This window comes from Lissotriton vulgaris, unplaced genomic scaffold, assembly GCF_964263255.1.
Source record: "Lissotriton vulgaris unplaced genomic scaffold, aLisVul1.2 SCAFFOLD_608, whole genome shotgun sequence".
NCBI lineage: Eukaryota > Metazoa > Chordata > Amphibia > Caudata > Salamandridae > Lissotriton > Lissotriton vulgaris.
In genome coordinates, this window is record NW_028248168.1 from 229471 (window position 1) to 256495 (window position 27025).

Sequence of the window (27025 nt, forward strand, 5' to 3'; positions counted from 1 at the left end):
AAGAGGGAGAAATACCACAGATAATATGACAGTCAAAAGCCAAGACTGAATATAGAAATTTAGTAGAAAAGAAAACACAGTGAGTGGTACGTCCTGCAGAAGTGATCTTTACCACATCTTGAGAAATAAAGAGCTTAGGCTCTTACTGAGATGTTTATTGTCCTTTGATGTGATAACCACCTTCAGTAAGTCTGTATATTTCAGAAAAAGCACTATCATATCCCTACTTGTTTACCAGCAAAGTGAAATCTTTTTCCCAGTTGATGTGCTCTTTGCTTGTTAAGTTAAAGAGATTCTAGTAAACAAAGTGGAATCTTTCTTGTACCAAGAGGCCTACTGGCCTCCTTCTACGCAATATATGTATTTGTGACACAGACCCCCATTTAATTGACACTTGGCATCTCTATTAAGGTTCCAAATTTATGATCATGTGTTTTCACATTGTTCTTAAACGTCTTAAAAATCTTAACTGGTTGACTGAACTTGAACTTCCTCCTATCTCTTCTTTGCAACTTGATCCTGACCCAATCACCCACACTCACAATGATCCTTTTCACCGCCTTTCTCTCATCGGACCACCTTTCCTTTTTTCCATCTTCGCCCTCTCTCTCTCTCTCTCTCTCTCTCTCCCCACCCCTCCGTGCTACGCACCTTATCATCCACAACACCTCTTTTAGTAGTAGCCCACAAGGGAGTCACTTTAGTATTGGGAACCCTGCCTTTGAACAAATGAAAAGGTGCCACACCAGTTGAGGAATGTGGCGTAAATCGTACATTTTTCCTCATAGCTACTTGACAATTTCCTCCAGACACAACAGTTTGTTTTAATATCGCTTTAAGCACCTTCACAAATCTTTCTACCTCACCATTACACTCCGGGTGGTATAATGACGCTTTTTTATGCTTGATACCTCTCTCTCTCAGAAACTCTTTCACTGCCCTAGAGATAAACTGAACCCCATTATCTGACAAAAAAGAAAATGGAAAACCCTTTTGTTCAAAAAGCTCCTCCAATAATTCAGTAACCACCGCGGATTCAACAGAATTAACAACCTTGATCTCAGGCCATCTGGAAAACATATCAAGACACACCAATACGAAACAGTCTTGAGATTTTAACCTGACTGGGCCTAAACTTTCAACCGCATTGTCCGACCACAGACCACTGTCTTGTTCCCTTATTACTTTAGGTTGTATCTTGCACTTCAAAATCCTATCACTGCACAAGCATTCTGTACAACCTCAAACCACTCTCTCAATATGTATATCCATGGCTATCCAACAATAGGCTTCTCTGATTTTGGCAATACCCATGTGACTAGCATGAGCATTACTCACAAATTTGTCCCTCAGAATACATGGGAAAATCAATTTTCTACCCCGCGTAAGATGACCATCAACAACAGCTAACTCCTTCTTGACCTGCCAATATCCTTTACGTTCACCATCACAATCCTTCTTCTCACCCCAGCTACCTAGAACCTTTGCCATCACCTGTTGCAAATTAGTTAAACACTCTCTCCAATCACACTCAGAAATCAAACCTTCACTGATCAAGCAGACACTATCTTCCACTTCAAACGCTTCACCACCAAACCAGTCACCTTCCTCAGACACATCAGTTTCACTACCACCCTGTCTGAAAAGACAATCTGCCAAAACATTATTAGAGCTGGGTAAGTAAAAAACCACAAAATCAAACTCCTGCAACACCACCACCTACTTATTATCAGAAGCAACAGAAAATCAGTGTCTTTCTTGGAAAAACTTCTTTTAACAGCTTATGATCAGTCAACACCTCAAACCTCTTGCTACAAAGAAATTTCCTCAACTCACAAACCGCCCAAAAAACACTTAGATCTTCCTTCTACACTACTGAATAATTAAATTCAGCTCTTTTCAACGGTCTATAAAAAAATAAAATGGTCTTCTCCTTACCATCTACTTTTTGTAACTACACAGCTTCTAACCCTTTTGAGCTGGCATCTGTCATCACATAAGAAAATGTCATATGATCAAAGCCTTCCAGATTTTAACCTTCACACACGTATACATACAAACTCTCTGTCACAGCCTAGGCACCACACAAATGTACTTCCTTTCTTGAGTAGCGTTCCCTTGGAGCAGGTTTTTTTCTGCAAAATCTGGCACAAATTTATTATAGAATTCTGCCATCCCCTGAAATTTCACCAGCTTCTCCTTGTTTTTGGGAGGAAGAAGATTACAAATGGCTTCAACCAATAAAGCCTTAGGTCTACCATGAGATGCAGACTCCAGATGTCGTAAATACTCAATCTTTGGGATGAGAGTAATCTCAGCCCCAGAATCAAAAAACATGTCCACAGGCGCATCATTGATCATTACAGTTTTGAGAGGTCCTTCAACAGCACATTCTATGATCTGGAGAATGTTAACTTTCTAGACCACCTCCTCATATATATCAACCTCTTGACTTTCTTCACTTCTTTTCCTGATTTACAATATCTGGAAAAAATACTTTTCTTTGGCAGACACCCTGGAGACTCTATACAATGTACCATATGCTCCAAGTTGCCACGCCTAAAGCATTTCCACTGAAAACCTCAGATTAGAGAACCATGCTGGTGTTAGATTTACACTTAGAAGATTTGCTGCTCACCTCTTTGACAACATCCCCATCATTTTTTCCCAAAGACACATCTTTGCATATTGTATCAAGAAAAGCTTTCAAGTGTTCATGCATTCTAACTATTGTAATACCTCATGTAATGAAAGATTATCCTTTTGCCATAAACTGTCTACAGCTTTGTCAAGAGTGAAACCCAACATCAACTGATCCCTCAAACGTTCCTCTAAAAATACCCCAAAGTTGCATGTGAAAGCCAACGTATGCAATACAGTGATATATTGTTCTGCTGACTCTTCCTGCCTTTGCATTCTCCTCCTGAAATGATACAGTTCAAGAACAGTACTAACCCTAGGAAGGTAATGAAAATCAATTTTCTTGATACCAATTTCATATTCATTCAAAGTAGACAAATCGTTGTCCGAAAGGTCAGGGAGATGTTTAAAGACCTATTACTGATCACTGGTAAGTGAATTACTGCTGTGAACACAGAGATCCTTTTACTTGCAGTTAATAAATTGTGGTCCTTCTCGTAGACCACAGTGAGCTATGAAGTGTATTTGACTCCTAAACCTTGTAACCCTGACTGTAGCATGTAACACAACTTGTCCATTAATTTAGACACTTACATGATTTACTTGGAATGGATAATGTGCATGCTATGTAGAGTGTACTAACGCTCTGCATTGGGATGAGTAGCGCTCTAAAAGAAATACAATAGTGCTATTTAAATTGTTATTTGTGTAAATACTGAGACAGACCAACCCATATGACATTCTTACAGTGCTTGCACTTATATACAGCAAAGTAAATAGGATGCATCTCTTAAATACCTGTGAAGAGATAACAAGCTGTGTGCTTTTGTTTTCTCGCCAGTGTATTTGCATTTGTAAGGTTCCAGGACGCCTCCAGTCCCATACTCGATCAAAAGGAGGCCTGATGGCCCCTTAACTTCTATCTTTATCGTTGCCCAGCTGGAGGTGGGAAAAAAATCCCCCTCGCTGCCTGCACGTTGCTGTTGGAAACGGAAAGCAGATAATGTGCAGGAGCTGATAAACGTGTCCGGGTGTTTCAAAATTAAACTGGGAGAAGTTCAACATATTTCTGTGGGTCCCTACTTCTTAGCAGGGGGGACGGCGTCCATCCTGTAAAATGAGTGGGTGGACGCTGTGTACTCGTGTGTACCCCAGACTCGTGCCCTGTCTGTAAGGCCAAATTCATGCCCAGCTGTGCTAAAAATGGCGCGGAGCAGCGCTGTGCTGCTAGAAATGAAAAGAAGCATTGATATAGCCAAGGAATCTTGCTGTAGAACGCTTTGTGCAATCAGAGATAGTCTTTGCTCAGACAGCACCCTGGACAAAACTAAGTTTGATTCCCCCTTCCGACTAGTCGTCTTTAACTTTGTGTGTTGAAAACATGGGATGGCTCAGAGGAAGACGTTTTGGTGCCTAAAGCAATTCAACAGGAGCACTACTTTATGCACTCCAAATGTATTTGTGAATAGGCATTCTAACGTCTGTCTTGCCAGGCCTCTTTCTGTGCTAAGCTGGTGTTGGCAAACCTTTGCCCAAGGGATACAATGACTTCTCTCCGAATGTGCATGTGCCGGTTATATGTCCATGCAGGTGGGCAAGTCCTAGGCATCTCTGTCTCGCTCTACTATCTTGAGTAAACACTATACGGCTGTAAGTCATTACCAAGCAACTCCCCAGTACCTTGACTGCCCTTCACCTCGGCCGGGGCCATTTAGTATCCTAATGCCACTCGTAGCTAGGGCCACTGGAATTATGCAGCAGAGGTGGGCCGCATTATGTGGGAGGGTTGACTCAATTATGCAGAAAGAAAAGGGAAATCACCTGGCGTAATGTGGCACCATTTTTGATAGGGTGGTTCTATTCTGTGTATTTTATACACAGTATAACTGTCTGTTAGAGTGTACACATGGTAAAACTGTTACTTCATTAGAAACACTTTATCAACCAAAGACAGTAATTAACAACTGAATGATGACCAGTCCACCTCTACGTAGGGCCTTCCACTGCACTGGAGCACTTCTCACACGTTTTAATTAACTTTTGATTTGCTTCACCTAAAGACAGAATTTTATTTTTGCTAAAATCTACAGGGTGTGCAGCAGGGCCACATTACAAGAGGCTTGCAACAATGCCATGATTCCCAACTGTGGTTAATAAAGCAGAAATATTCATTATACTGAATCCTATATTTTCATTTGCAGTGCCTGTCTTTATTATTAAACCGTTGTATGCATGAGAGCCTGACGCACTCCGGAATTAAATGGTGTTTGCCGTGTCACCCAAACAAGAAATCTCCAAGGGTAATCGCTGTGTGCATCACCATATACGCACGATGCACTTAAATAAACAAGTGTCAGCTGTGCACATCAGCGTGAGAGCCTGAGGCGCACCTGGAAACAATTGGCATCGGCCATTTGAAGTCACCACCAGGTGGATTAAAAATGGCCTTTGTGAACATAATACAGCATGCATTGCATGCACGTGATGTACGGAGGTCACGGACGAACTCGCAAGACTTGTTACCGGTCAAGCTGGGGCTTGAGCTGCCCGCATGCACTACTCACAACAACCCCAAAAACATCCTAGGAACAGCCACAAATCACAACCAGAACCGCAAGAGTCGAGAAATGTTCCCACTTCAAGGGCTGTAAGAGAAGAAACAACTCTTCACCAACTCGCCTATCCACAGGCCTCTCCGACCCCCAGGGGTGTTGAAACAGAGGCTACGGTCCCATCTCTCAGCAGGGACATCTGTGCCACATCGAAGACTGTGAGGTAAGATGGAATGTATGTTTCTGTAGTCCTCTGATCGGGGATAGTTTCTCCTGTAGTTCATTAACGGATGAATAGCATTGAGGTCTCTGCTCTGCTACGCTGTATCGTCGGTATGCCAAAATGTAAAAGTGAGCCCCTTTCTTGAAATAAGACAGAATCCTCTGGAGTAGTGATGAATGCTGGTTGATTAAGTACAACAGTAACAGATACCACAACCACAAGAAAGCCAGGTCCAATTTACTCTTTCTCAGAAATCCACATTACAACATAACAACCACCCACATTCTGATACCATACATCAACACTTGCAGCCAGATTCATGAACGGGCCGTTTTGCGAGGCTCAAATAGCGAATCATAAGGAATCGCTATTTGAGACTCGCAAAACGGTATTCATGTAGGAATCGCAATAGTAATTGCGATTCCCACTGATTCCTTATTTGCGATTAGCTAATTGCTAATCGCAAATAAGGAATAACTCCCCATGCATTCCTATTGGCCAAAAGGCCCATAGGAATGCATGGGGAGTCATTCCTCATTTGCGATTAGCAATTAGCTAATCGAAAATGAGATTGCGAGTACAAGGGTGCCAGGGGTGTCCAAAGGACACCCTGTAGCACCCCTGCATGGAAATTAACACAGGTGTTGCACACACACATGTCCAAAGGACATGTGTGTGTGTAACGTGCAACTCAGAAAAATGCATTTAAATGCATTTTTCTGAGTTTCCGCAATTTACCGCGAGGTTTGACCTCGCGGTAAATTGCGGCCCGAAATTGCGATTTCGCAATTGTAAAATGGATGATGAATTACATTTAAGGAATCTCAAATAGAGATTCCTTAAATGTAAATCCTCGCAAATATGCGAATTAGCAAATAGCGATTTTTTCATTTGGGATGTTGAATCCCAAATGCAAAAATCGCACTCGCAAAGGGCCACATTCTCAGAATCTGGCCCTTTGCGAGCCGATTCGGCCTTGATGAATAAGGCTGTTGGATACCAACACCACTACATGAAAGATAAGTACAGAACACCAGGTCTTCACAGTCCATAGCTTCTGTGGAGATATCTCAACCAGGCAGAATGTGCACACCTCTCAGAAAATAAACATAGTTTGTAGTCAGAGCACAAAATAAACAGAGCACTCTGTGTAGCAACTTTTTCCAGGCCTCTGCCTTAATTAGCAAGCATTTCCATTCCCCTTGCTTGTACAAAGGCTAAATAGAAAAATAGTCCACAGGGAGCTCTTTCAAGGAGCTAAAATGCCCTCACATAGTCCTCTTTGTTAAACGAGTACATGCAATGACGTTTCAAACACTACCAGTATCTTATAATTGGTATATATCAACTTAAAGTTGACATATACATTTAATACCCTTTCAGAAATACATACATTTGCATCACTTTCACAGGACCTGCTATTTATTTCCTGGCAGTATCAAAAAAGGGCAACCCAATCTACTCTTGTGGGCTAGGGTAAACTTCGAGCAGATAAGAGTGCCAAAAAGGGATATTATTATGATATCTTTTTTGAGTGATTTAGTATCATTCGGTGATGTTTATCAATTACATCTAAATATCATAATCAAATGACAAATCGTTACAGCAGGTGTATCCTTAATAGATCTGAATTTAGAACAATGTATCCAATCACCAAAATGCTGACTAAACATTCACAAAGATTTGATCTAGGGATTCCAGTACATCACCACTGTGTAGTTCATTACAATAATTGCTTAAATAATGTTATCAAATGTCAACGTACTGAATGTCCATTTTCATGAAAATATCACAATGACGTATGTATAATGAGCATTACAAAAGAACTCTAACAGATGTTATAAAAAGCTCCACAGAAAGATGGGTAATATACGACATTTCGGTCTCAAAGCATATTCATCCACAAGACCATCCTCAAGACTGGGTCATTCAAATGAACACAAAGAAGCCCCTATGATCATTTAGGAAAAAAACACGTCATTAGTGATCGTTAGATACACGTTCACATTAAACCTGTGTCAAATTATTTTGGGCTCGGATATGCATCCAGGCTCCTGCTCAGAATTAATCGCTCTTGATTTGTACGCGTCACAGAGCTCCAGAGCCGGAGCTTCCAAAACTTTGTGACTCTATAACTAATTATTGCTAAAAGACTGTCTGCCTTTTAGATGATCTAATCTAAGTTGACTGCTCTGATCATTAACTCTTCATCATGCCTTTCTTCAAAACCACTATTTGTAGACGACCCAAAAGATCAAAAACCTGGTTTTGGGGTAAAAAGTGTTAACCTATATCAACTTCTTGACCACTTTGCATCCAATCTTCCTTGTTTTCTGACCGTTCTGAGCAGAATACTATCACCTGTTTTGTCTTAATAAATGAGAAAATTCAGAAAAAAGTTCTAAAAGGGAAAACCCGAGAGAGAACAATTGATGGCTGAAATTACAATGGTGACCTATTGGAACCTTTTTGAACACTCACGGTTTGAGGGTGTCTCCAAATGGTATCTTTCCTTTGTTGTCCTGATGAATACCCCAGTTGATATTTTCAGATACAGGTGGGATGCCTGGGGTCGGAACGTGGATGATTATTTCTTTTCTGTCCTATTTATTCTGTTGTAAGGAATTTTAATAAGATAATGTAATTCTATGAATTAAATGTTTTTTGTATGTGCATATGTGATTGTTACAGGCATTTTAGACCTAGGGGACGGAACTACATTAAATAAGTATGACATGGGAGGAGGAGCCAAGATGGCGATCGGAGCAGACCTGTAGGCTCCCGGCTCCGCCAGCCTTTGTCCGCCGCACCGACATCCTGGCATATATCCTGGTAAAATTTAATACCGGATTGCGTGCGGCGCGGCGCTGATTCCAGCGGTGTTTTCCCTGAGTCTCTCCCTGCCCGGCGGCCGGAGATAGCTCCGAGACGACTTTCAGCCCTGGACCCCGCCTGAACACTCGCTCTTTGCCGTGCCCCGGAGGACTGATGGTGGCCAGCCTACCCTATCGACGCTGAAGACCTGAGCACCGGTGGTAACCTCGTGAGGCACTGTACGTGTGGCGCCGCTTGAGAAGACTTGAAATAAGCGGTGAGAAGGGAGCGCTTGCTCCAATGCGGCACTAGTCTGAAACGAATCCTTTGTTTGGGACAGGTCGTATGCGTAGGGGGTAGCTCGGCCATGTTTGCTTGCCCACGGATGCCTGACTACCTCACTATCCTGATCCGGTATGGGTCGCCTCTCCGCGATGTGACACTCACTGACATTGTCTTTGGTGCTACTGTAGTCTTGCATTGACGTTCGCCTGTGCCACATCTAACCTGGCTATTGCCCTGGATTCGCGCCATAATGGCTGTGTTTGGTGCTCCGTTTTTTGGGAAGAACGCCCGTCCCTGCCAGTGAACTGTGCTGCCCCGCCTGCGATGGGGTCCGATTTTCAGGCGCCTTCCTTTGGAAATGAGAGACATGGGCTTCAGCCCACACTTTCTATCGGTACCATCATGACTGCCCTGCGCGACTTCCGTGCCGATATGCACCAAGGCTACCAGGTACTTGGAGGGAAGCTGAGCGATATGGCGTCGGCGCTGCGGCAGGGGTGTAACGCTCTGATGCAGCAAACCCTTCCTTCGTCTCTGCCTGCGTCCCATGGGGATACAGTGCTACCTTCTGCTTGCCAGACAGACTTGCCCGTCTCCACTTCTATGGACACCCGAGACCGCCAGCCTGACAACGATGTCTGGGATACTTTGTCTCCCCTTTCACCGGAGAGTGCTACATTGTTGGATTTTACATCGCGAGTGCCTTGGAACCCATCCGCAGCATTGCTGACCCTAACGATAGCTCCTGGGTTATATCCTCCGACTTTGTTATCGAAGAACTCAGACAATCTGCAAGTCTCTGAGGAACCCCCTATTGTGGTCGGTGACTTTTCTGGTGACTTTCGACGGCCATTTTACGTCTCTGAGACACTTTCATTCTCTCTGCGGCCATATTGTCTCTTTGTCTTACAGTGGGCGTGTCTTTTCCGGGGAACGTATTTGGGGATGCATCCACGATCGGGCCAGGGCTAGGCTGCTTTTCCCTTTTTTAACAGCTTCTTTGTTGGTTGAGCCGGGGTTGGGACGTTTTTCTGCATCCAGTTTACTCTACCGCTGCTTTCCTTTTTGCTCTCTCTGGGGCGGGATGTTTCCTTTTCTCTGACGGTTTTGGCTCCTTACGGGGGGCGGATGAGTGGGGCCACCTGAGATCGGGCCAGGGCTGGGAGATTTCTTTAGTATGCTGTACGCATTGCCGGGCGGGGACTGGGATGGGACTGCTTAGTGTCTGATTTATTCGTACATTTTGAATTGACTCTCCCCACCTCCAGCTCTGCTTGCTACTTCTGTTGTGCTGCTGATATTTGAGGTTGGGGATGCTTACGGGGCTGGTGGTGACCGGGAGTATGTTTAGCCTTCCTCCTCCTACCTCTTTTGAGAGTCGGAGATTGAGATGGTCTTCTCACTCTCTATACTCTCTTTCCCGCTTGGGGTTCTTTTGGGGCGACAGGCATGCCTATTGGGGGGGGGGGTGGGCCGTGGCCTTCCGCTGGTATGCAGGGTGGGGGGATGGGCTGTGTTTCGTGTTTTTTCTTTGTCTCTATGGCCCTCTTTCTTTTTCTTCTCTTCTTCTGTTTCTTTCTCTTCTGTATTTCTTTGTTTTTTCTGGGGTCGGGGTTCAGTGTTCTTAGGGAGTTTACTGTGTTGTAACATTCTCTACATAGCGTTTGGTCTTAGTTCCTTGATGGTGGCCTCCTGTTTCCTGACAAATGCCTTCCTTTATTATGCCTCCTTCAGGGTGCTCCTTGCACGATGATGGCTATCCTGGTCAGTGATTAGCTTTGACTCTCTTTGTGGTTTCCACATTGTACTCGACAAAATCATAAAACTAAACCTTTTCTTATCCTCGTATTATGGTTCCATGTTCTACACGATACTTTTCGCCCATTGACTGCTTCAACTGCGTTCTGTCCTATTGGTTCTTTCGTATCCTTTTTCCGTATGTCATAGCGGCCGGCCCCGTGGGGTTGTAGGCAGACGCTGTGTACTGTGCATTTTACAAATAAAGGTTTTAAAAAAAAAAAAAAAAAAAATAAGTATGACATGCATGAATTGATCCGACAGAACCAACTTTCTAAAAGTGGCATTTTCAGAATTGTGACTTAAAATCGAACTTTACCATTAAAAAAATCATTTTAAGCTACAATTCTTTTGAGACAAAATATGACATTTCTATCTGTTCCCAATCGAAAGGTAGCACTTATTAAATGTAATAAGGTAACCCAATGTTGTCCTATGAGAGAGTTAGGCCTTGCAGTAGTGAAAAAGGAATGTAGAAGGTTTATACATCCATGACATGTAAAACTTAAAACTATATGACCAACTTTTCAAATACATTCCACCGTGCCGTATTGGCTGTTTAGGGACAACCATAGGGGTGATTTATCTGTATTAAAAAGAGAAGTTTATGCCTGTCCAAAAGTTAATTATGCCATTTTGTAAAATGATAGTTCTGTGAGCCTCCAGTTGATCAGAAATAATTATTGAAGGTATTCTGTTGAGTTTGCAACCTCCTCTAATACTTTGGCATCTTCACCCATCTCATGGATTAGCATTCCCACTTTTGGCAAAGAAGCAAGTTGTCTCAGAAACTTTTAGGGTAGTTCCTTACTAAGAGGAGCAAGTTTGGCTTCAGTGAGTACAACATAAGTAGGGTAACAGGATCCAGACTATGCCTTTGGTAACCAGGCATTGGCCGGGTCAAGATAAACATAACACTACCAGGCCAATCACAGCTGCGGCTACAGATACAAATTACACCTGATTGGAAGTACAGGGAATAGGTACATAGTTCAGAATCTGCCTGAGCATAGAAGGAAATGTCACACTGATTTTGGCCAAAGGAGATGCTGCATTCCTACTTTCACAGGCCACAAGATGAACAACAGGAGGTAATATTAGCTGGCCAGGAAAGCAGAATCTCCAGTTGAAAGGGGAATGAGGACAGTAGCGCCATTTCATTTAGAGGGGTAATGCCCATGCAAGTAAAATTCAAGACATTGTTTATTTCTTTGAAAGTGACAGGGACAGCAGAATTAGTGGTTTTGGTTTCTTCACACCCGCTGCCCTATTGAGGCTTGCTACTAGTGGTATCACATGCCATAGCCATTGACCAGAAGAGTCGGCAAGGCAGGCACAGAATACTCATGACTGATAGGAACCGATGCCGGTGTAGCTAGGTCATCAGACTTGCAGAGTGATGTATGAATCTAAGAGGGCAGTGCACTCCATTTCAGGTTGCTGTTTGTGAGCAAGATCAGGTAGGAACCTTATCAATATTGTCGGAGTGCTGCTTTCCACTGGTGGATCTGCATATGCACCCAATCCATCAGTTATAGATCAGGACAGGCTCCTGTCACCCAAGTGGAAAGGGCCGCCTAACCTTGAGAGTGGAAGGTGCTGAGACCTGAAACCAGTTGGTTACAGTACTGCAGAGTCACATCATTCAGGTCCAAATAAAGAAAAGCTGAAGACATTGGTTGGGTGAAATCAAGTATCATTGGGTGTTCAATTTAATTTAACAGAGGCTCTGTTGTGATTGGAAGAGGCTCATACTGACCAGAGGGCCACAGATAAAACACCAGGCCACTTAAGTCAAATCTTTACTATTATTTTCTCCCATAGGATGTGGGCCATAGTTCTTGAGCTTGGCCCTACATACTCAATCTGAGTCAATTTCACCAAGCACTCACGATTCTGTGCATGAGGGTCTCAGCCATCTGGAATAAATGTAAACTGTAGAATTGGGAGAATAAGCAGATCCTAAAGCAGTTGGATCAGCGAAGACTTTCACTTTAGGCACCTCATGTTGTGCAAATTAATGAGCAGCACATTTAACAATAGCAATTCATGATGGCAGCTGAAGAGCATCAAGCAAAACCTTTGCATAGGACACATTTTTAATAGAGACTCCTGTATAAATGAGAGGCCATGCTGAATCTAAAAAAGCCCAAAGTTAAGGGTGACCCGAAGACATACTTTGAACCAGTGACTATAGTTACAAACGTCTGAACAGCTAAAATACAAGCACAAATAAGAGCAATCTGTTCAGTTACTAGACTAGAATACACATTCAATAAACATTGGCTTTCAACAATATTATACAGGGTTCAAGTGTAGCCAGCAACGAGTATCCCCTTATTGTTTCTGGGACATGAACCATCAACATAATGCCACAAAGCTTTTTGGGGTATTTTCAAATGTTTTTGTTGCATTCATAAAATGATATAGAACCTACATGGTTGTCGTACCAAAAAAGCCTTTTTGTGTATCCAAGTACACTTATGTCTGGTCTCCTTTTTAAGCTAGGCTTACATGAGTAAATAGTTTAGAGATTCAGGCTTAAATAACTGCAGACCACCAGACTCTGGTCAAAGAAAATTCAGACAATAGAGATTTCCGTCAGCATACAAATGGTAAAAATGAACAACAAAAATTATGCTTATATGTTTGGAGCATGGCAGTCAGAGACATGACATGTTTTCAGGATATCCACCTATATATGTAAATTTGATCCATTTAAATTCTTGAGGTCCTATTCAAAAAGGTTTTTCAGTCAGTTGGTATGACCTAGTTCCACCTCCAGAAGTTCCAAGAGTAAGTCACACCTTATTCATAGAAGAAAGCTTTGTTAATGGAGCCCATTGTATTTACATCTATATTTTGTCGATTAAGTGAAAAACCTATTATGATCCTGTATTTTACACCCCTTATTCAGTGGCAGAACGGGATTATCTGTATTAATGAACAATTTTGCACTGGAGAAAATGCGACACACCTTTATTTCGCGGCGTTCCTAGCTTACATACGCTTACATGTTTGCTTCATTTATAAGAAAGAGTAGCACAATAAGATTTCTCAAATATAGACTCAACTTCTGAATTTAACAACGTACCAACTTTACACTGCTAAGCTATAAACAAGTTCATTGTATAGTTGACGCCCTTTTAATCGTCACACTAGGCTTCATTGGCATACATTTTTATTTGTAATCTGCCAGTTGTTAAATGTATAGAGTAACTGGGGTGAATTCATGAAATAATTCATACTGTAGTATAGTATAATGCAGTGATTGATTTTATTGCGACAACATCACCATTGCCCGTTTTGTTTATTACAGGAAAGGGTTGGGGGGGGCCCAGGCTCTGGCAAAAAATTCAAGAAGCGAAGGAGAAATCTGAAGATGATCACCAAAGCATACTGAACAGTCTGGAGGAAATCAGGAATAACCAACAGGTGAGTGAGCAATGGGCATAGTGGTAAAGTATAGGGCCTCGTAAATAGTTAGGTCAGTACAGCAAGCTTCCAGTCCAGCATCCCATTTAAAGGTGCTAGGTGTTACTGGAGTTCTCCAGTTTTGTGCAATATCCCTATTTCCTGAACCCAAACTCAATTTTGATAGTCTTTTCATAGTGTGTAAAGCATTCATCATTTACGGCATTAGGATGGCCATTTTAAAATTGAAGTCAATCGGTCAACCCATAGTCTGTTGTAGTATGTTGATTATAGCTTCCCAGAGAGGGCAGATAACTCTGAATGATCAAGTTGTGTGCATGCAATGACCCACCTCAGATCTGCAACTCAGGCACGATCGGTCGGGATTACATACTATTCTCCTGAGACGATGTGGGGTCAGGTAGACGCCGTGAAAATTAAACTGTATCAGGCAAAATCTAGTTGACATTGTGGCTTCCTTGAAAGCCATTAACGAAAGGTTCAATCTGCATCCTCCAAGGGATCCAAGTCTGCAGACCAAGCTAGCCTTACTTTGTTACAATCATCAGGGTATTAATTACTATGGATGTATACAGTAGCCCTATTTTCCCCGTTAACGAATTGTGAGACATTGTTAATTTGGCTTTAACAGGGCTGAATCCAGGGCCCTTCCAATACTAGTAAGCTATAGCATAATGGCATGCCCCAATTCTAGGTAGCAGAAGAATCTGGAGTTTTCAAGGCTGATTTCTTCTCGCTACTCATCAAAGGATTTCACTATATGTGGATCTTGCTATATTTCCCAGTGCCAATATACCCAGTTAAGGGAAGCAATGTGAAGGAACTCATTGTCCAGCCATAGTGATGTCTCAAGGGTAGTTTTGTTATGCACGTGTATTTGTGAGAATGAGGTCTTTCAAGTATCAAGTACCACTCTAGTGGCCAGGGGAATCCTTTGAAGGTGTTTCACTCCATAGAGGTGGTATTGTAAAGAGAAGTTATCTGCAGCCCTCAATACTGATCGATATGCGGGATCTGTGGTGGGTCCTTAACTCCAAGGAAAATACCAACATATATCCATTCATAATTAACAACAACATGTATCCAGTTATTAATAACACCTAAGAGTGCAACCTTTAATAAGATATTAGTTTTACCTTACCAAGTCTACCATTGTGTGTGGATTTGCAATATTTGCAAATGGCCACATGGAGATTTCCAACGAGCTTTTACAGCGGTGAGGGGGGAGGCCACCAGAGAAGGAGACGGGGAGGTTCTCCGCTTGGAGATGGATCACATCCAGTGGTGTTTAGTAATTGCCTCAAGGACAGTTTGGAATGATAGCCTCCTATTTAGTTTGATAGATATCACAAAGTTTGTTTGGAAGTGGGGTTGACGATCACCTCCAGAGGTGGATGCTTTGCTGCACATCCCATGACACAAGAGGGAGAAAGTAACCTGGTCTTAGTGTCTTTGCTGGGTATACAAATACGTTAGTCAAGGACTTAGACAGGTATCAGATTCTCTGGGTCAAAACAGGGAAACAGGATTAGCTCCCACACTGGTATTGCAGGCTTCCTTGTGGGGGGAGGAGCAATGCCTTCCATATTATCAAGCTGTCCAAGTTTTCATGAAGACCACTTCTCTCTTAGAGGTAAAAGGAGTCTCTTTTGACATTTACATGATGGGCTTATGCCTAGGCAATGACATATGTGTATGATGCGATACTTGCACTGAATTCTCCCTTGTCCCCCAGGGAACACATATTCAACTGGTTACTCTGCAGTCCTACCCATGTGACTTGTGCTCATATTAGCTAGTTGGCAGGGTATGCTCAGACGTGAGTCCCTTGCTCACTTTGCCACTGGATTCAAGCAAGCCTGGCTGAAGACGGCTGTAATACCAGAAAACGGTCCTAGGAAGCTTGAATCCGGTCCAGGGAAGGCATGGCTTGGCAGTTCGGGCTAGACTGTTCCCATGAGGCACAGGGTCAGACTGATTTGCATATGGCCATGTCTGAACTGGGGTGGCAGAGTGGGCTAAAGAACGGTGATAGATTAAGCCCAGATCTGTTGACTGGGTGTGAGTGTGTGATTGGTTCAGATGCTCCGTCCATCACCACCCCCTTTTGTACCACTTCATTTTAAAACAAAGCATATGAAGAAACTAGGCAAAATCGTTATTTATAATAGAGTATCACCAACACCCTTGTCATGTTTAGCAAAGCCAACTGTCAGCATGGAATTTTCTCAACATTTTAAATAGGATACTCTAGGGATGTTGTACCTCATCTCAATTGCTTGGATTTGACAAACAATGAAGTTTGGTATAATCCTTAAACCACCCTCAGGTTTACTGTGACTGCTTGTTTTTTTTTAACTTGTTCTTTATATGAAGTTACACGTTTAGGGTTTGTGTGCGCTCATCTCCATACACCAAACGTGCTTCGAACAATCTTTTCATGCTCCAAACCTAGTTGCTTTCACAACATTGTGTTTCATCTATATGCTTCATAATGGTGTCGAGAAAAGTGATATTTTTACACGCAAACCATTTTGTTTTATTTTAACCACGTCCCCCACTAGCCATTTCATATTCTTTCCACCCCATAACATTGGAAATACTTATGAGAACCAAACCTTTTCTTAATTGATTTGAACACCGCCTCACAATCATACTTTTTTTGAAAGCTTTATTTATTGACACATTAGTACAATACTAAATATTGTTAGTTTGAAAAGAGTAACGTTTATTGAAATAAAGGGGGTGGCGGAAAAGAAAAGGAAATACAATAAAGATACATGTGTATTATAGTACAAAAACATGATTAGACATGAATGAGTGGTTGTTTTGACAATAGAGAAAAAATATACGGAAATATAAAACAATTCTGGTCATTTGTCTGAAATGTAACAGCAAAGTTCTACTTGATCTATGCAAGCAATGTTAAAGGTAAAGAGAAAATGGAATGTCAAGGAGGTTTTAACCACATCCGTGCGGCAGGAATTTCAGCACTGTGCTGAACATTCCTTAACTGGGTGTGGTCGTGATGGAACCATTCCGTCATCAGCACAGCTCAACCGTGACTGATGACGGAATGGTTCCGTCACCCGCATCGAAGGGGTTAAAACTTCTTGCTCTGAAATATTACGTGTGTGTGAAAGCTTAGCATGACAATCAATAAACATCGTAACCGGGGACCATATACTTAAGCGAATTACAGACAGAGACAATGGCTGTACATGAACAGTGTCCAATCTATGGTTATGACATACAGCATACCACAAGGCCTGAAAGGAAAGATCAGACAGATTCTTCAAATGTTTGGTAATTTGTTGAAATACTACTCCCAAAAGTAAATCCAAAACCTGTATGTTTAAAGGACACTGAGACCAATCATCAGAAAGAGAGCCCAAAAAAACATTGTCAAAAGAGAAAGGTACCACATGACGAAAAATTAGGGTAATCTGTTTCCAAACATGTTTCCAAAAGTCGCGAACAAATGGGCAAGTAAAAAGTAAGTGTTTTAAGTCTGCATCTGTAGAGGAGCATGACCAACAAATATCAGGTAGTTCAATGTTTATCTTGTGGAGAAAAGAGGGGGAAAGATGTAACCTTTTATAAATAAAGAAAAGTGTCTGCGTGGTGTTAGCTGGTCTAGATGTTTTTCTAGTCTTAAGCCAAATTTTATTCCATAGATGAATGAACCAATTGACATTTAAATCACGGTCCCAATCCATTTCCACTTTAGTTTTATCTCTGGAGGGGGACAATTTGCGTAAATAGGTGTAGTTTTTTGACGCTTTCGGATCCGAAATCAGAAAATCATGGGTACTTACTGGAAGTAGTGTTGGAAGAATCTGAAGATAGAACAGATTGATTAGCAGCCTAATGCAACAACTGATGTTTATTAGAAAATGAGACAGGAAAGCCAAAAATAGTTCTAGCCTGTTGAAAGGATAAAATTAAATCATTTTGAATTAGCTGATGGAACCAGAGAAGACCCTTCTGTCTCCATGATTTCCAATAAATGGGTTTACCTTTAATCGTTATCAGATCATTGTGTCATATGGAGGATTGTAAGAGTGATTTCATATCGGTGGAATTATCTAATAAGCAGGTATCTAATAGTTTGTTTGTATGTTTAACAATGGGAGTTGATAACTTCTGAGGTTTTCGAGTAAATGATAAATATTCTTGAAAGGAGAAGGGGGTTAGATATGAGTGTTCTAAGATAACCCAAAGAGGAGATTCTGGAGAGGGACCAGTGAGCCATTGAGATGATTGGCGTAAATGAAAGGCTTTATGGTAAGTGGTAAAATCAGAAAAGTTGACACCACCTTCTGATTTAGGACAAATGAGTTTTGTCAATGACATACAAAATATTGACTACTTTAACTTTGACTGTATGCAATATATTGAGTAGAATAGAGCAACACGTGCTGTGGAATCTGTGGAATAAAAACAGAATGATAAACAAGCAGAAAGTAGCCACAGCTGTTTTTTTGTGTATCATCTGTTTCGCCCTATGTCACTGGCTAGCCACCTATATTTTAAGTTTACTCCAACCGCTCCTTGAACTCTTGGATCCCAACTGTCATTGTTGTTAATTCTCACCCTTCGAGCAATATAGGTTCACAGCCGGTCCCAAATGCCTTTGGTGCTTGACCCCAGAGGTAGCAGTGTACCATATATTTCTGAGTTTGTGCGCAAGTTGCAAGGTTCGCACGCCAGTTGTAGTTGCTGGGCGATGCACCCCTTCTCAAAGCCAAGCTTGGATGCTTAACCAAGAGCAAGGCCAGTCCAGCAAAATTCCTACTGTGCTTGGGTAACTGTTTGGCATCACCCAATATTGCCATTAGGGCCTCAGGCTGCAGTGCCAGGCACACACTGTTGTTTACAGTTTCGAACAACCTGCTCCTATGCCAGATGTAAAAAATCAGCTACAGGAGTGCTGCATCTTTCACACATATCACTGTCTCTCCCCCCATATTTATATAGTCTGGCCAGAGTGTAGTAGACCTGGTGGAGAAAGTAGTAATGCAGAAGTCTATATCTTCTGTTCATGAAAACTTCTTTTGTACAACGACAACAGTATTCCCATTGTGTGTCTGTTAGTTGTTTACCCAGTGCCGTCGACCAACTACCTCTAGAGTGATGCCCCACTTTGGGCTTGTCTACCAGGGTTGTGCTGTATATTGTGGTGACTATTTTTGCAGTCAATTCACCAATTGCCACAAGGCTCAACAACCTTCAATTCCCCTGTTCCTGAGGATAAGTGGGAAATGCCTTTCTTAACACTGCACGGAGCCTGGCATAGAAAAATAACGCTAGTTGTGGAGACCGGACTTTTGGTGATACTCCTTAGGGGTGAGAAATCTCCACCCACAGATATATCTCCCATTGTCTGGATTTTCCTGTCCTGTAGGTACCGTACCATCAATGGTTCACTAGTAAATGGTAGTTTGGGGTTATAGGACAGAGTAGTGTGTGGGGACTACACAACATCTATGTCAGTAAGTCTAGCCAGTCATGCCCATGCCTATGTTGTGCATTGCACTACGTGAATATCAGGTCCTGCTCTTGTGGGAGGCTGAATGATAGCAGTATTAACTTGTGGGGTGTTTGCTAAGCCCAGTTCAAAGTTTTGGTGTGGTGCTTGTTGGAAGTTAAGAAACCAGTCTGTGGCAAACTACTCTTGAGCTATGTAGTAGTGTATTTGTAAATGTGGTACGGCAAACTCCTCTTGATCATACAGTCTCTGCAGTAGTTCCCAGCTGACTCGCGGCTGCTTACCCGCCAATGTGAGTTTAACACCAGTTCAGCAGTATTGGGATATTGTGAAAGATGTAGAGTAGCTGGGGTAGTACCACCAATTTGATGATCACAATACGACCTGACATTGTTATGGGCAATGTAGCCTATTTGTTAACATTGGATTCACTTGTAGTTAGTAGAAAACCATAGTTCTCCCTCAGGATCCCAAGGTATTGAATGGGGTTTTCCTACCATTGTAATGGATACTCAGAGATGGCAGGGTTGGCATGTCCATGATGGGCATCATGGGGGACTTGCACCAGTTTATGGCAAGGCCTGACCAGCAACCGAATTCGGATGATCTCAGAAAGGATAGGGTCCAAGATAGTGTTGGGGTCCCGCACCAACAGCAGAATGTCATCTACATATGGTGATGTGAGCACTCTGTGTGTCCCAAACTGGATGCCTCTGCTGCCATGGATTTTGCGAAGTTTCCTACCAAAAGTTTCCAATGCTAAGGAAAAAATGATCAGGGACAATGGGCAAACCGAGCTATATAATGATATGGTCATACATACAGCCATTCAGTCGGATGCATGCCACCGGATTAGCATAGAGCAGAATAATCCATTTCGTCATTGCCATGCCCAAACCCATTCTTCCCAACACTGCTCATAAGTAGGGCCATTCTATGTAATCAAATGCTTTGTCAGCATCAAGAAACACTGCTGCCACCCTAAACTCCAGATCAATTCAATGGAGTACAACAAACCACGTACAGAGATTGTCAGTAGTGGAGCGCTGTGGTATGAACTCCGATTGTTCTGGCAAGACAAGGCCATGTAATAGTGGTGCTGGTTGAGCTGCTAAGATTTTAGCCAGATTTTATTATCAGTGTTAATTACGGATATGGTGTCTATAATTGCCACATTCCTGTGCGGCCTTAAAGAGAATGATACCGCCTCCCGCACTGTGGGCGGAAGTTTGCCATTCTGTAGGGCTTCATTATACATGTGAAGGAGGTATAGGCAGTTGCATCCCGTGCAGATAAGAATGGTGGGCGGTGGGGCCGGGCGGAGGAAGAGTTTTTGACAGACTACGACAAGGTAAAATTAATTATTTCATTTTCTCTTGTGGTCGTATGTCGAAGGGCCCCCAACCCGGCCCAACCGCCGCACCGCTCAGGAACTCACCATATTCCTTATAAAACTGCCCCGGCAAGCTATCAATACCCATGCTCCCTGCCATTTGTGAGGTTGGTAATAGGGCAAATAACATCCTTTATGGTAATTGGAGAACACAGCAATTCCAGCTCTGCTGCCTTCACCCATGGCAGTGAAACTTGTTCTAAATATTCAGTGAGCCCCTCGTCATCTGCCTAGTGTGCAGTGGTGTATAACGTGCAGTAGTATGACGTATATTCTTCTAGACTAATTAATGAGTTCTCTTAGCCCTGTTAGTCGTTAATAAGGCTGCGTGATCTGCAGCCCATGTAGGATTCCATAATCTGGTCAATGTGTGCCCAAGTCGCTCTTCATCCCCGTTTTGCCTCGCAGCGGCATAATTCCCTAAGTATTTTAGTTCTATATGCTCCTCACTGTGAAACTCGTGAAGTGTCAGCTGGATCTGTCTAAGCACCACAGGATTGGGGCCTGCACTGCATCGTGTTTCAAACTTGTTTTAATTTGTCTTCTGGTCGAGTAAGCATGCCTCAAATCGATTTGAGGATGCTAGACCCCCTCAATATAAACTCTCCTTGTATTACAGCTTCAAAAGCCTTCCACACCATCCCGCATACCTGCACTGATTCATTATTCATATCCAAAAAAGTCACAATTGCCTGTTTAATTTCTTTCCTAAAAGCCAAGACAAGGAGCATGGTCCTCTCGTGATCCCAGCCACTGCACAGCCCTCTATGCCCTTGTGATTCGGGTAGGCATTTCCAATTCTCAATTTTTCCTCCCCTCCACCAAGTTGCATGTTTGCTCTGTGATGTTAGTTACTGTGTGTGCCTTCTCTGGTGACGGTGGGAACTATTGTCCTAAGCAATCCATTGACTAAATTCAATAGTCAATAGTCTGCACACTAAAAATCCTTTAGAAGGCTCCAGAATCTTGGCAACAGTGACAGGGCACCTATTGATCAACTTCATGAGGAGAAACTGTCAAGACTAATTGCTCTGCCCAATCCGAACATTCCATGGCCATGATGGCAGCCGCAGCCGCGCTCCAAGACTAATTACCCTGCTCAAGTTGAACATTCCATGACCATGGTGGCAGCCGCAGCCGCGCTCCAAGACTAATTACCCTGCTCAAGTTGAACATTCCATGACCATGGTGGCAGCCGCAGCCGCGCTCCAAGACTAACTACCCTGCTCAAGTTGAACTTTCCATGGCCATGGTGGCAGCGGCTGCCGCGCTCCAAGACTAATTACCCTGCTCAAGTTGAACTTTCCATGACCCTGGAAGCAGCAGCAGGGGCACTTGCCAATCAAATTCACATGGAATAACTGCTTAAAATCAACAGGTATTGTTTTCTGGAAACACATGGCTGGCTTCTATTTAGAGGCTGCTCTCACCTCAGTCTCCTGCTTCGTCTCTTTGTCCCTCACTCACCTATTTCCCTTCGCCAAGCCCCTTCTTCGCGCTGTTGCGGCCATCCTCAGTTCTGCACTTCAGGCTGCAGCTTCTCCTGGATCCTGTCCTGACCCGGTGATCTCTCCAGCATCAGATTCCGTAAAAGAAGAAAAAAAACAGCAAAAGAAACAATCTGACATCAGTTATTTTTGCTAAAAAACAGTTCTTGTTTTTTGTGCTCTCAGCTCAGTAGATTCTAAGAAAGAAAATGACCTTTGAAGCGCACAATAGACTCTTGCACTGGCACGGCTCTGCCAAGAATAAACCTCCCTGGTATTAAAGCTTTCAGTTCCCCCTATGAGGACAAGTTGGGTGGATCCTGGCTTGACACACAGGCTACAATTTGGACACCTAGACTCAGCACATGACAAGTGGGTATCCAGAGATTTCTTGCACGACACTTGGGACGCTACCAGATAATTGTTTTGATGTTCGTCAAATTATTCATTAAGAGTCCTTTCTCTAACTTCACGAAGAGACAGGAAAGACAGAGCACTACTAGCTCTCTGTTGGGGTATGAACAAAAGAGATACAAATACGTTTTGATGAATCTGTTTAATAACTATATTATGAGTTAAAGCATTGTTCTTGCAATTCACATATGTATGGACACAAATTTCTGGTGTGTTTTGTAAATATTTTGAAAATACCCATAAAGAAATGTTGAGAAAAAAAGAAAATAGTAGTTATGGCTTTTTCAGTGTAAAGATATGTATAACCATGCACCCTTCTTTATCAGCAACTTATTCTTATTTTATAAGAAGGGTTTGACCTGTCAAAAGGGGTTAATTTGACATGGTAAATTTGCAATTTAAAACTGCATAGCCAGGCTACAATGTTAGGCCTGCAGTCATGTTTGCACTGTCCTTGCAGTGGGTGGCACAATGGGTGCTGCAGCCCGCTAGTGAATTGTAACTTATAGAGTCTGGGTACACTGAGTACTACATACTAGTTATTTACATGCCCATTGTTCTGCTTGTGCGTCACTTTTATTGATTCATCGGAAGAGCATTGTACTTCCCCATATTTACATGGCCATATAATGTCACCCTGCGTGACTTTTCATGGCCTTGTAAATATGTTTCCCTTTCACGCATGACTCTGCATGAAAGGGGTGTTCCATGGGCGTTGCTGTGGGCGTTCCCACGCAACCTCCATGGAACTTGACGCATCTCCAGATTTACATCATTTTGTAAACCTAGGAATGAGTGAGAATCACCAGGGGAGGCGTAAGAAGGCGCAAAGAGGCGAAATACTTTTATTTCTCCTTTATTTTTCATCTTTCTATAGAAAGGAAATGCCTTTAATGATTGTTTTTGTGCAGGACGGTGTCCCGTCCTGCACTAAAAACAACTATCCCCTCAGCGCAAGCACCCTTGCAAAGTGACTCAAGGGTGTCTGCCCTGGCTTCACGGCTGCTGTTTGTGTGCAGGGGAGAAGGACAGGAATGCACTATTTCTTGTAAATACGATGCGTTTCTGCCCTTTTATTTTGCTAATGTTGTAAATAAGGCCCTACCGACATATAGGTAAGTTAAATATGCCACATAGTTGTATACCAATTTCATCATGCTGAAAGGAGGAGCACATGTACTTTACCGCTGGTTAGTAGGGGTAAAGTGCACAGAGTTCTACAAACAGCAAACAACGTCAGGGCAAAAAGCTATGGGTCCACAGCGTGAAAGGTCTTCCTTTCCAACAAAGAGTCTTGTCGTATGTTGCAAATCATTTCATTTATCTGTAATGCAGTAAATTATTTTTAAAGTAATATTGTCATTGGCATCAAGTTAGGGAGCAAGGGGCTTGGGTTGATGGATTGAGGGAATGCTTTTGCATAGGTCCACTGCCTCTGGAAATGCCTAATGTGGAAAATATTAAGCACCATCAAGCATCTTGTCTGGTAGAAATTGAGTGAGGCTACGAGCAAGCCATAGAATATGCACAAATGTCAAGAGTTATAAGATCAGCGATACTTTACTTACTCCATGCCTATGTTTGTTTACAGCTGACATTATTACGAGCCCAGGAAATAAAGCATGAATTAAACAAGACAACAGGTGTGTGCAATGAAACCATGGTAGATTTGTGGAAGGAGTGCAGGCCTTGCCTGAAGCACACATGTATCACCTACTACGCCAAGGTCTGCGGTAGCGGGCACATCGCTTTTGCTGATCAGGTCAGTACAATCACACTGTGGTTCAATCATACACACACAAATGAGCAGAAGGCCTTTTTTAGTACCTGGTAGCTTGGCTTTGTCCAACATGAGATGTCAGAAAAACATTTGAGGTGCAGGTTATCTTTGTCCTTGTCATTTTGCTCTCATAGTCAACTCTTGGACCTTGTGCGGGAAAGGGTGGGGAGCTGAAACATTCCTGTAAAGATGATTGGACACAGGAATGTAATTTCTTAGAAGTTTTATTCTTTGAGGAATCCCATCCATAAGCAAGTAGGCAGCCAGAGTACTGATCTCGTTTTTCATACAAATCTCCCCAAGGAATGCTATGACATAGATGGATTACACCTGTAACATTCTACAAATGGCATACTAATATTCTACTCAATCACAGCATCTACTTAGAGAAATATTACAGAGAGGAATACTACACACCTCCCCTCTTTATAAAAAACCCCAATATAAACTAAACATAATCAGCAAGATAAGAGGGACGTTTACACACCCTGGATGAACACTTACTTTTCAACATTTCCTGCAAAGGTACACTTTTAAAATTTTCTTCTGATGTCTTTCATCTTACCACAACCACTCTGTTAAGATTCCAGACGTGATGATCTTGCGTCTTTATGGCATTGTTAAACACTTTGATAGGTTTCATGAATTAAGCCATGGAATTTCCCATCAAACCTGCACGTTTAATCATCACCAAATCACCTACTTCAACTTTTGTCGTCCTTACAGCTTTTTTATCATCAAAATAACTTTTCCTTCGCTCAGCCTTCTCTTCATCTTTCCTTTTGATAAACTTGTTATCACATTTTCCCTCCTTTCCGTTATCTAACTCATATTTATTCACCCATGCAGGTTCCACACTTGTATTGGGAATTCTGCCTCTGAACAACAAGAAAGGTGTTTTCCCAGTTGTACAATGAGGGGACAATCTGTATTCCTCAACTTTCTTTAGGACCTCACCTTTCCAATCTATTGATTGCGATTTAGCTAAAGAAATGGTTTCTTTGATGACTCTGTTAAATCACTCTGCCATTCCATTGGCCTCGGGATGATAGAGAGAGCAGGTTTTGTGCACAATTCCTTTAGAAGAAAGAAAAATTTTCATCTCCACTGAAAGTCATTGGACCACATTATCCGTCAATATAGACTCAGTAATCCCTTCACTTGAGAAGAAACACAGAATTATGCAGCTTGAATCAATTATTGGAAGAAAGAAATCCTCTGCCTATCTCGGAAACATATCGATTACTACTAGCACAAAAGTTTGTGAACCATTGTTATGTACAGGACCAAGAATGCCTAGAGCTATATCCTGCCAAGGATTAGAAGGACGTTTTCTCAACACCATAGGTTGAACACGAGTACACTTAGACTTATCACTTAAATTACATGGAATGCAATCTCGTATAGCACGCTCAACTTCCTTGTCCATCCCTGGCCACCAATAAGATTAACATAACCTCTCTTTGCATTTGGTAAGACCAGAATGTGAAGAATGAACTAAGTCAATTAATACCTTTCTAGGGCTGACAGGAGGAATTAATCTCATTCCACAAAATAATAAGCACATATCAACAGACAGTTCATTGCGTACTGTCCAATATTTTTTTGTGTCTTCAGATCCCATTTTGTTGCTAATCCACCCCTTTTTCATCAGAATAAGAATTTCTTTCAAGATACTATCTTGAGCCATACCATCACTCCATTGCTTTTCAGAAATAATGTCCTGATCAACCACACAAACCCATTTATCAGTATCTTCAGGCTCTTCCTCTTCATTTGGTATTTTGGGAATGAGACATGACAATATGTCCGCTACACTATTCTCTACACCAGGAATGTATTTTATTGCAAAATTGTATTCTTGTAACTCTATCACCCATTTGGTTATCCTGCTAGAAATGAAGCAAGACCCTTTTTACTGAACATTTCAACCAATGGCTTGTGATCAGTTCTCACCTCAAAACTCCCCAGAGATTTTATACTGCAAGAGATTCTCTCTCTACAACCGAATATCTAGTCTCAGCATCTTTAAGAATACGTAACAGGAACATTATTGTTTGCAGACCCTCTGGACCTTGCTGTTGTAGCACTGCACCCAAGCCTTTTTCACTTGCATCAGCACAGACTTGATCTTGGAGTTAAAAATTGTGAGAGAAGGTGCAGTCTTGAGTTTTTCCTTGATACTAATGAGTTTTTTTCACAATAATCAGACCACTCAAAACCTACACCCTTCTTTACCAAATATCTCATGTTACCTGCACAAACAGCAAAATGTTTTACAAATATGGCATAGTATTCAACTACTCCCAAAAACGTCATCAGTTCACTTTTGTTTGAAGGGGAACTTATTTCTTGAATGGTATTAATTAAATCTGCTTTTGGTTTTACTCCATTACAAGTGATATTGTGACCGTAGTAATCTATGAAGCTGGTCCTGAATTTGCACTTTTCCGCTTTAATAGTTAAGGTATCGTTGGACAATTTCTCTTAAGCTAATCTCAAACGCGCATCATGTTGGCACTCATCATTTCCAAAGACCAGTATGTCATCCTGATAGACATAAACACCCGTGAGACCATGAAGAACATTTTCCATCACTCTTTGAAAAACAGACGATGCTGAAACTAATCCACAAGGCATACGTATGAATCTATAAGTTCCAAAGGGGAGCCGGGACACGAGGTGGCTGCACCTTGAGCGAGCTCTTCTGGGAG

General features: G+C 42.2%; 1 protein-coding gene across 1 annotated transcript in view; it reads left to right on the forward strand.

The window, feature by feature from the left end:
* Nucleotides 1-27025, forward strand: part of LOC147664903 (clusterin-like) — a 239867-nt gene that overhangs the window by 49950 nt on the left and 162892 nt on the right. The window contains exons 2-3 of the mRNA XM_086949904.1: nucleotides 13631-13746; nucleotides 24123-24293. Coding sequence (XP_086806030.1) covers nucleotides 13631-13746; nucleotides 24123-24293 — 287 coding nt within the window. The remainder of the gene's footprint in view (nucleotides 1-13630; nucleotides 13747-24122; nucleotides 24294-27025) is intronic.